The following is an 11,086-nucleotide window of genomic DNA, read 5'->3' on the forward strand; positions in this document are numbered from 1 at the left end:
TCATCCGAATTGTTGTCATTGTGAATGCATATATTTTGGTCATGAGCTTGTGCTTATACATACACAACTTAATTAGATGTATAATAGTAATTTTCTGCTATTTTGAATCAAATATGGAGGATTGTAATTTTGTTTCTATTTAATTTAATTTTGGAGCCACATCAATGTTTATTCATATTTTACACTATTTTTAAGTATAAAATTTAATCAAATAAAATATTCTCTATTTTCATGAGACCAAATACAGGCTATGTTGATCATGGACTGCTTTCTGGGATTGCACTACATACAATACTTATGTACTGATCTTCGTGAAGTTGATATATACGAGGGATATGATATATTCAATAAAAGAATGAGTTAATAGATGGTAATCAATGAACAAATATGATCTCTACACAATATACAATCTGTGATTTGCTACACAAACACAAGATTAATCACAAGGCTCTAGCTAATTAATTAGGGTGTTCCATAGTTACTGACTTTATTTTTAGAATAGCTTGCTTCCAAACTCTTCAAAATCATCTCCTTTTGATCTCCTGGAACTAGTTGCAAGATCTCTTAATTCTGAAAGGCTTCTCCCAAGATTCAAAGCCACCTTCATCTCAAACAACTCTCCATTTTCTCTTCTATCTACATCTGTTTCACTCAAGGTGAACTCAATGTCTTCCTCCATTTGCTTGAAGAATCCTGCATTACTTCTGTACAACTCCACCACCATCCCTACTTGACCACCATGCTCCAATGAGTTCACCACACTAGCCAAAGCTCCGGCTGCAACACCAAGCACCGCGGCCCACGAGCCATGGGAAGGACTCCCCACAAAGGCACTCCCAACAGCAGCTAAACCTGTTAATAAAGGCCCAGCCACTGCCATCACCTTGTTTATCTTTAAGGCCTTTTCTCCTAACCTTAAGTAATCAGCCTTATCATTCTTGTTCACCACACTAACAATTTCTCTCATTTCCTCTTCCATTTTTTCACTCCATCCATTCCCATTACTTCTTTGAATCCCTTGAGCTTGGCCTCTTTTATGCTTAGGCCACCACACGGTTGGCTCCACAGAAGACGGAAACTTCTCGATCATTTTACCAAGTAGTGGAAGTGGAAAGGCTTTATCAATGGCCAACACTTTCTCCATTGCTTCATCAACATCATGAGCTGTTGGATTCCCAATAGCAATCATGGTCTGAATCTGGTTATGAAGCAGCTTACACAATCTTGTCGCGTTTCTTTGCTCTTCAGCCAATTGAGACGGCTGAATCTTGTTCATGATCACCAGCATGCCTGTGGCTGCCAAGTACATCAAAGTTGAGGAGACTTTTAATGCCAAAACAGGACAACCAATTGTACTAGTCGCCGCAATGCCAGCCATTGTGGCAGCAGAAAGAGTAATCGTATTGATAGATGTTAAAAGAAGGCTATTCCAATTAGCTCTCTGGGCACAAATGTTCTTATGCATCTCAACTCTATCCGCCACAGCGTCCATGATCGCGTAAAGTTTCTCCATCACAACTGGATCACAAGCATGAGCAGATTTTTCAGTGATGGTTCTGGTGTAACCATGGCTTCTCTTCACCTCCACGTCTTGCACAAAGACTCTTGCATTCTTAAGTTTCGGCAGAGCAACCGAATTTAAATTTACTTTCGGAATATTTATCGCAGCCTTTGTAATTCCTCTCTGGCTACACAAGAAACTTGAAGATTGAATGGCTGCCATGAAATCTCTTTTATGATCACTTGTTAATTATATTAACAAACAAAGGGTGGTTAATTGTTTTTCCTGGCTAAGAAAACGAGAATAATTGTTTGTTTATAATATTTTGTAATGAAGATCAAGAGAATGTTTGAATGAGTTTGGCTTTGATATTACTTGGTATTTATAGAAGAGTTTGTATGTATAGTGCAAAGAAAGATCGCCAGAGAGGCTTCATAAATTTCAACGTCTGCATGTTGAGGGCTTAATGTTGCACCATAGATATTATATTGGGTGGACCTTTTCTTGTATTGGGATGGATCTCGTGTAATACCCAACTACTTAATTCTTCTTGCAATTAGACTAGACTCTCCAATATTGACTTTCAACAAATTTAACTAGTGCTCGTTTTTTGAAATGACCAAATCAGACTTTCGTGAGTACTCAGAACGATAATTCATATTAATGTGTTTCAACTGTTGAACAAAGTAGGAGCAGTATATGTGTGTTTTATATTAAGAGAATCAAGGCCACAAGGATTTAACGGCGCATGTCACATGTACCACAATAATCCATGGTTTCAATATTATAAGTTCGAAGGATTATTGTATATGATCGCGTGTTTTATATCGGACTAGGGGATGATCAAGTGATTAATCTCACTCGTCTAATTAATTATTAATATCTTCCACCTACACCACGATTCTTGGAGCCTTATTTTCCTTTGTTTTATCAATCTAAATGCAACTTTACTTTTTGTGCCGAAGGTAACATCATTTATTTTAATAATTACGACTTCTGATCGGTGTTTGAGTCTTGACTGTTAAAGTTGAGCAGCTGTGTTTGCAGTACTTGCATGATCCAGGGAGTTAAATGTGAATTACTCCATCGTAATTAGTTACTTAATTTTTTTTCTCTTATTTAAATTAATCAATTTCAATAAAATTAGAGTTTATATATATTTTGCATTTATTTCAAAGTTAAATATTTTTATTGTGGGGCAACTATTAAACAATGCACAAAGTAATTATATTGAACATTATGTATCTCCAAATAATCAAATACTCTCATAATAAATTAATAGATGAAAGAGAGAATATTATAATAATTAACTATTCTCTCATTATATATTAAAGGTCTAAGAGCATCTCCAACGGCGTTGGCTATAATCGTCGGCTAAATTGGACCTGTAAGACATTATGTAAAATTTGCTCAACCTGTAAGACATTTTGCTTCAATGGTACTGCCTATATTGGTTGGCTATAATTTAAAAATAGTATGTTATTAATATTTTAAATTGTTAAAATAGAATATATCAGTTCAATATGGTAATAAATGATGTACAATCTTCTTACAGATCTGTAGAGGTTCGACAAATTTAGCCATCCATAGGAGGTTTGCTAAATTTATAGACAACAGGTGAGCATGGTTGGAGTTGAGATTTTGGAGTTGTTGGCTATTTTTTTTATTTTAGGTATGCCAACTCACTTTTTAGCCAATGGCTTTAGATGGTCGGAGATGCTCTAAGAAATATGGCTTAGCTCCCAAGTTTACCCAAGAAGCTATTAAGTCCCTAAGAAAATGAAAGGTAATTATTCAATCTCTTCGCCCAGAAGTAATGTTGAAGTTAATAGGTGGATTACTTTGTGATAGATATAGGTTGGGAGCTGTATGTGACTACGTGTACACAGTATCCATAATTTTATGAAATTTATGGGCTTAGAGCATCTCCAACGGCGTTGGCTATAATCGTTGGCTAAATTGGACCTGTAAGACATTATGTAAAATTTGCTGAACCTGTAAGACATTTTGCTTCAATGGTATCGGCTATATTGGTTGGCTATAATTTAAAAATAGTATGTTATTAATATTTATAAATTGTTAAAATAGAATATATCAGTTCAATATGGTAATAAATGATGTACAATCTTCCTACAGATTTTCTTACAGACCTGTAGAGGTTCGACAAATTTAGCCATCCATAGGAGGTTGGCTAAATTTATAGGCAACAGGTAAGTATGGTTGGAGTTGAGTTTTTGGAGCTGTTGGCTAAATTTTTTTATTTTAAGTATGCCAACTCACCTTTTAGCCAAGGGGTTTAGATGGTTGGAGATGCTCTTAGAATATTAACTTTATCAAATATCAGGAGTTGTTTCCTTTTTTATTATTCCACAGGTCACCCAACTCCTAAAATTAAAATTAGATTAGGTTGATAATTTGGTCCATCATTTCTGTGAAAATTGGGAAACTTATATGAAATTACAAAAGCATATAATTTAAGTATCAGAGATACCAAATTTGATATTAAAAAAAAAGAGAGTATAAAATGACATTATAACTTAAATAATAATAATAATAATAATAATAATAAATTCCTACACATACACGAATCTCCCTCCAAACTGCCACATCCTGATGGCATTTGCTACTGTATCATTACTCAGGATCCAAATGTCACTTGATACATTTCAATGGCCAAGATGCACATCGATGGCCAAGTCTAAAACACGTTTGGGAAATATATTTTCTGCTATACTGATGCTGACTTAATAATAGAATAGAACGAGTAAACAAAGTGCAATGCTAATCTATTCTTATTCTTGCTGATGAGATCTATACTGATACCGACGACCCTGAACTTAATGACAATATCCATTCTTGCTGATTTAATCGTAATTTTATATGTAGAACGCCACTTGTAATATCTCTATACTAATCGAGTTTGCTGGATTTAATGGAATAAATAACTTAATTAGTCAAGTGACAATCTCTTTGAGTGATTCTTTGATGAGTTTGACAGTTTAGACACACAATTCAAGCTTGTTGATTACTCAATTAGCTTGCAGTTGCAGTGTAATTACTATATTGATATTGCGTTATCAGTAGTTGATACAGTTGATACGTACGTATGTTAAGCAAACCGTGGCGTTCACTCCAAATAAAATTATTCATCATCAGCTACCCTGATAGCGAGTGCCTGTGTGTCTGAGCTCAGTGAAACATATTATAATTGGATCAATGTCGATGAATTTAGTCTCAGCGGTGCAGCTGCCAGCTGGTCTACTCATTCAGATATGCATCCGCAGTTCCGCACCCAGATTAACAATTAACTGAAATACAAAATATGGTTTCATTTACATATATTATTGAATACTGAACGCGTGTTTGGATAGTAGACGGGAATGAGAATGAGGAGTTATGGGAATGAAGGGTACGAAAATGATCGCAATGGCGTGTAAGGAATGATTTACCCATTAACTACCGGAAATGGAGTTCGTGCCATATCACTAATCCAAACACATTAACACATGGGTTTAACATTCAGATTTCTGTTAATTGAACTCATTAACAGTTAATGAACCGGATATCATAATGGCATGTTTGGGACCTGAATTTTATATAAAATTCTAGATTTGATCAAATAATATGTTTGAAATCCAGACATTCAAGTATTAGTATAAATGTGATAATCACAACTCAAATCCTATCATTTAAAATTTATCGTTTGAAATGAAATGCAGGTTTACAAATGAACTCTAAGTGAATACTGTACACTAAACTACCTAAATTAGTAACTTAGAATTTTGAACCACCTCCTTCACTAACCACCAGTTTATAGCTTTAAACAATGAAGTTTTCTGGTGTGCCAAGAGGAAACGGTCAAGAGAACCCTAATCCTCATTCTTTAAAGTACAAGACTTTCAAAGGGCACAGCCAGACCAATACGTATGACTGACTTGTACACAGATTATAAATATATATATGACTGGGTAAAATAATCGGACGTGACCAATAGGTTTATTTGCAGATTAATGTTGGAATATTGACCTGCTGCTAGCTTGAATACAAGTATTTGAAATTCACAATGTATTGTCTAAATTACTTTCATCTTAAGCTGATGCGAACCTGCTGCCAAATTTCCTAATTATTACTTCTATTTCCCGGTCAGTTATCTTATGCATGCATGTTTAGCTAGCTAGCCAGAAAATGATTTCTGAGAGGATGTATATAAAATAATAAAAGTGAGAGGATGAAGAAATTCCCTACTTATTTTTTATTGTTAATTTAAATTAACTAAAAATATGTATTAAACATAGTAGGGCATGACATTAGAAAAATTGATGGTAGAATCCTTTCTTATTTTATGAAACTGGTATAACCAACTTTCTTTATAGTAAAATTAAAAATACAGACACTTGAAAAAAATGGATTTATTTTCTTGTAAAGTACAAAAAGCATTTATCATTTTTCATAAAAAATATGTAGTTAAGAGGTGTTTAATATTAATAATCTTTTATAAATAATTATTTCCTTTAGAAATACAGAATTTCATTTAAATTAAGTGAAATGAACTGAATTTTAAAACTTCTACTTTCATTTATTTTTATCAATTTTTTATAAATAAATTATTAAAAATACCATCATTTTATTTATTTTTCTTGTTATTTTTCACTAATTTGTACATTTTCATAATATCATATGCAATTTCTTTTTTTATATGTGACCGGATCAAAATGAGTAGGACTGAATATAATATACTCACTTCTCAGGCCTCTTCGATCGATGCATGTCCAATTCATCGGTCCCCCCAATTCATCGGTCCCCATGTATTTGGGCCGGGTAATGTCCACACTGTATAAAACTCCAATTCAGCTAATGCAAACCCAACATCGTTGGTCCATATCTCGGTCATCAATTGGAATGAGAAAAATCAAGATTTCAAGTAAATAGAAATGCTACATTTATATAATAAGACACTTATAAAAATTTAAGATATCCAAAATCGCAAATAAATTACATAATAAATTTTATGTTTAATAATTGTACTAAAGATGTAATATAATACATATTAATAATATTTGTATCAGATCAAATGATTTAAAAAAATATTTCAACATATAAATACTCTATTAAAATATTTTACAATATCTTTGATGCTATATTAAAATAAAAAATATGATGATGTGAATTTAAATACTTTTATTAAATATAAGGAAAAAGTTCATTACATAAGTAATATGTTATAATGAAAAATGATTTAGAAAAATAATATAATATACAATATATATACACATATAAATATAAATTCGATAAATACATCATCATATCAAGACTATAAAAATATTATATGTACTTAAAAATAAACACAATTGATTATGAATAGTAATATATAATTATAATAAATATAAATCATTGTCTGACAATATTAATCATAACAGTTTTAATATTTAATATAGAATTAGTACGTATGTTAAAATAGTTTTAAAAAGAAGTACCCGATCGGTATTAATAGTATAGCAACAATGTATTTTAATTAAAATAAAATAGTTTTATTTAAATATATTTTTTAAATTAAAAAGATAAATAATACAATAGAGTTGTGTTTTCACTAAAATATAATAAACACATTAAAATATATCTTAATATAATAAGCTCTTACGGTTGTTAATATATCTTTAATTAAACATATTATAGGTGGTCCAACCCCAAAATTTTCATACATATCTTTAATAATATAATGTGGACAAGTAATATAAATATCATATACATGCATCAAGTTGGGTAAATATGAATAAAAAATAAAGTTTAAAATAAATACAGGTATCTTAATTAGCCTTTTATTATAAATGTATTTTGTATATATACTAGGGACTTATGTGTGTACATGGCTTGTTTACCGCTACAAAGCAGAAATAAATATAGTGACGATAAAAGATAAATACAGTGACGATGAAAGTTGAAATGTAAGACATATACACGTGTCCTCATTATCTTTTTATTTTAAATATATTTTATAAAGAGTTTGCATACGTGGTATACCATAGTAAAGACCCGACACAAAAGTCTTATACCATAGTAAAAACCCGACACAAAACATACACAGAGAGACTAGAGAGGAAAACAGGGAGAGAAAAGTATCAAGACAGGGTCATCGAAATGAAGAAAAAAGTTACAATAATATGTTTAATTGCTGGAGTTTTAGGGTGTCTAGCAGCTGCTTTGGGCTTTGCAGCCGAGACTAAAAGAGTAAAGGTAAATTGATAATTTTTTAATTAATTCTCTTTACTGTTAAACTATTCTTTCACTAGTACATATTTGTTTATTGATCATCCATGGTTCTTGTACCGGCACATACTTATATATTGATCATCCACCTTTATATGCATATATTTTAGGTGTCCTCCCTGTACAAAATTAAGTGCATATTTTTTCTAAATTTTTTATTGACATCTAGATTATATGTGAATTAAAGCGAAACTGAATAAATTTTGTCACATCCCTCAATTGGAATGAGTGTGTGCATTTTACTTTTGAATTATTATGTGTATTTAGCATGGGATGGGGAAAGGTTTCTGGTGTCTATCATGTTGACCAAAATCTATTTGTAAATCCTTTCACCTGGACATATATGGTTCTTTACTGTAAGTACATATTTGGGCTCTCTCAAGTACTGCAAAACTGTCTAATATAGCGCACATATTCTCGTGCACACACTTTTAAAAATTTTACATTCTGTTGATAGCTGACAACATGTTTATTGATGAATAACATGGCAGGCAACTCAGATAAATGACATGGCTACATCTGGCTGCAAATTTCCCAGTAGTCCAGCTATGCCTATGGGATTGACAGCAGCGGTGGCGCTTATAATTGCTCAGACTCTGATCAATATTACAACTGGATGTCTGTGTTGCAACAATGAACAATTTCAGTTTAACTCTAGACTGATAGCGGCTGTATTGTGTTCTTCAATGTCGTGGTAATCATGCATATCTTCTTTAGCTTGGAGGATATTCCAGTTCTACTTGTTTATTACTCTATAGCTTAATTGACATGTTACTATGTTAGCCTTTCTTTTAGTATAGCAGAATCATTTTTCTATTAAAATGCCAGTTTAGTGGTAAAGATACAACTCTTAGGAGATACAGATATAGATATATCTAGAGGCATCTGTGCAGTTAGACTATTACACATATAAAAGGGGATGATACTCATGGTTGGGACTGAGACCTCTTAGAAAGATGGGTATTGTTTTGGGCAACCGTTGGGACGTAGAAGCCTGGTGAAGATATTATGTCAAGCTTAGAGACATGTAATACAGTTGCATCTTAGTATATCAAATTTTTTGTTGTAGATCATCGAATACTAATGTCTGATAAATGTAAAAATAGGAGGCCGGGAGTTAAGACTTAAGAACAAAGTGAAGATATGTACATGAAATAGGTAAACTACCAAAGCAGTTACCCTTAGCTTTGATCATGGCATTCAAAGATGTTAATTTGGTACTTTTTCTTAGAGAAGTTAACTTGATGCTTATAAAAGGAAAACTTGCTACAAAATTTATTCATCTGTTCTTTCCACTTTCAAGGCAAAATCTGTTAATTATCTTGAGCGATAAGCTAGAACAGTAGAACACTTTACTTCTTCTGTTCCTTCTAAGCCTCTGCAGCTGAATTTAATCTAGCACCAAGATGATTCCTATCCGTATGTACTTTCTGTACAAATTTGGAATAGGCGTTGAATGACTTCATCTCCTCCGTAACCTGGAAAAGCTCATGAACAATAGGCTTGTATGATCTTGTGAATTGAACCACCAGCCCAGAACATATGATTTATTGTTAGATTTAACCTGTAATCTTTAGTCTTGCCGCTCTCTTTAGTTATTTTTTAATATTTTTATTTATGCAATTAACTTTGCCCAAAAAACTGTTGTATATAAAATTAGGAGTTCTGAGTTTTGTATGTGAAACGTATTGCAGGTTCACATTTTCAGCCGCTGTCCTTTTGTTTCTAATTGGCGCAGCACTCAATTATAAACATGGTGAAGAGTCCATATACTATGGAGACTATTCTTGCTATGTTGTAAAGAGAGGAGTATTCGCTATAGCTGCCGTATTGTCCCTTGTAACTGTTGTTCTTGGAATCCTTTCATACATAAAGGCGGAAAGAGCAAAGAACATTTTGGATAGTTGGACTCCACTTGCTTCCCCTGGACAACCTGGCATTTCCATGGGACAAGTCCAGCTTCCTCAACAATCTGGCACTGCCTTTGGACAAGCTCAGCTTTCTCAACAGAGGTCACAGAGTGCGGTAGATGTTTATGAGAACACTTATTTGAGGGAACAAATAGTTTGATATCATCTTTACTCTAGGGTGATGCAACCTGGCACTTTTTATCAGTTCTAGAAGATTCCAATCGAATTTGTAATGATGCAAAATTTCAACTTTTCTTAATGTTATGATGCAAAAGTTTCTCTTCATATTCATTCTGCCTATTATTTTCTGTGAAGGTAGTCAACTTATGAGAGTTGGTTGTACAAGAGAGTTAATTGTATAGGCAGGAGACCATCTTATTTGCTTCAAATATCTGCACCTCATTTTCCATTTCTTACGAGAATAAAGTCTAGTCTTGTTGATGAAGATTGTTAAATTGTTTCACTCCTAGAACTAAGTAAAACTGTGAAAATCAACCTTTTAATTCATTCAAACAATTCTCGTTAAATTCATGCTATTGATGACCATGAAATATCATTCAGCCAACATAAAAACAAAAGCTTATGTTCATGATGGGAAGTTAATGTTATTTAATTTTTAGTCATTGCCAAAATGGTTAGAAGCGTCTCATCAATCATCATAAACATAAACAGTTTCAGTGTCAAAGTTTTTAATATATTTTCTCAGCACTAACTAAACACGGAAATTCATTTGAATTAAAAGAATTATTGTCAAATTGAAATGATTGTGGAGTATTGATACAGTTATTTATATATAAGGTCTTTCTAGATGAACCCACTCATAATGTATAAAAAAAGTGCTTCAACAGTGTCCTACTATCCTGTGATTAGCACATCCCCAAATTTTGTAGTCTTAGGTAATTATTACCTATAAATATTTATGAATAAGAAATTCATATTTCTTTCTTTCAAAAAAAAGAAATTCATCTTTCTCCTTTTTTTTTATTTCTCCCTCCTTTTTTCTCTTGTTTCTTTCAAATTTATTATTAAAATAATAATAAGGAACGCCGTACCTTATAAATATTTTTAACAATTTCCAAAATGATAGCATAAGTTAGACTAAATTAACTAGAATGTGACATATGTATAAATTATATATACGTGTGTTAAACGATTATCCCTTTTAAAATTGGGACACTTGTAATACACTAATACGTAATTAAAAAGTAAAAAAAAATAATTAAAATTTTGGTAGTAATTGCAATATATAAGTTTATTTTTAAAAAATGTATAAATATACTAGCTTAAATCATTTTTAATATATAATCTATTATTATTTGTATTTTGTAATATAATTTTCTATTTTTTCCATGCATATAATTGTGTTAGACTTTAATATTCAAATATCTTAATATATCTTTCAGATGTTCTC

The 11,086-nt window shown here is 32.0% G+C and overlaps 2 protein-coding genes across 2 annotated transcripts; one reads left to right on the forward strand and one right to left on the reverse strand.

The window, feature by feature from the left end:
- Window positions 1–271: 271 nt before the first annotated feature.
- Window positions 272–1,862, reverse strand: LOC108197042 (probable F-box protein At4g22030). The gene has a single exon (XM_017364523.2). The coding sequence runs from the start codon at window positions 1,721–1,723 to the stop codon at window positions 494–496; it is 1,230 nt and encodes a 409-aa protein (XP_017220012.1). The 5' UTR covers window positions 1,724–1,862; the 3' UTR covers window positions 272–493.
- Window positions 1,863–8,033: 6,171 nt separating this feature from the next.
- Window positions 8,034–9,835, forward strand: LOC108224262 (protein VASCULATURE COMPLEXITY AND CONNECTIVITY). Its single transcript, XM_064087053.1, has 3 exons — window positions 8,034–8,147; window positions 8,257–8,459; window positions 9,460–9,835. The coding sequence occupies exons 1-3, from the start codon at window positions 8,034–8,036 to the stop codon at window positions 9,833–9,835; spliced, it is 693 nt and encodes a 230-aa protein (XP_063943123.1).
- The last annotated feature ends 1,251 nt before the right edge of the window (window positions 9,836–11,086 follow it).

The sequence above is a fragment of the Daucus carota genome, chromosome 1 (genome assembly GCF_001625215.2).
Source record: "Daucus carota subsp. sativus chromosome 1, DH1 v3.0, whole genome shotgun sequence".
NCBI lineage: Eukaryota > Viridiplantae > Streptophyta > Magnoliopsida > Apiales > Apiaceae > Daucus > Daucus carota.

Excerpts from the sequence above, each read along its gene's own strand:
- LOC108197042 (XM_017364523.2), bottom strand. The coding sequence starts at position 1,723 with ATGGCAGCCATTCAATCTTCAAGTTTCTTGTGTAGCCAGAGAGGAATT.
- LOC108224262 (XM_064087053.1), top strand. The coding sequence starts at position 8,034 with ATGGGATGGGGAAAGGTTTCTGGTGTCTATCATGTTGACCAAAATCTA. Across the intron at positions 8,148-8,256 it reads ACATATTTGGGCTCTCTCAA|GCAACTCAGATAAATGACAT; the intron begins GTACTGCAAAAC and ends ATAACATGGCAG. Across the intron at positions 8,460-9,459 it reads TTGTGTTCTTCAATGTCGTG|GTTCACATTTTCAGCCGCTG; the intron begins GTAATCATGCAT and ends AACGTATTGCAG.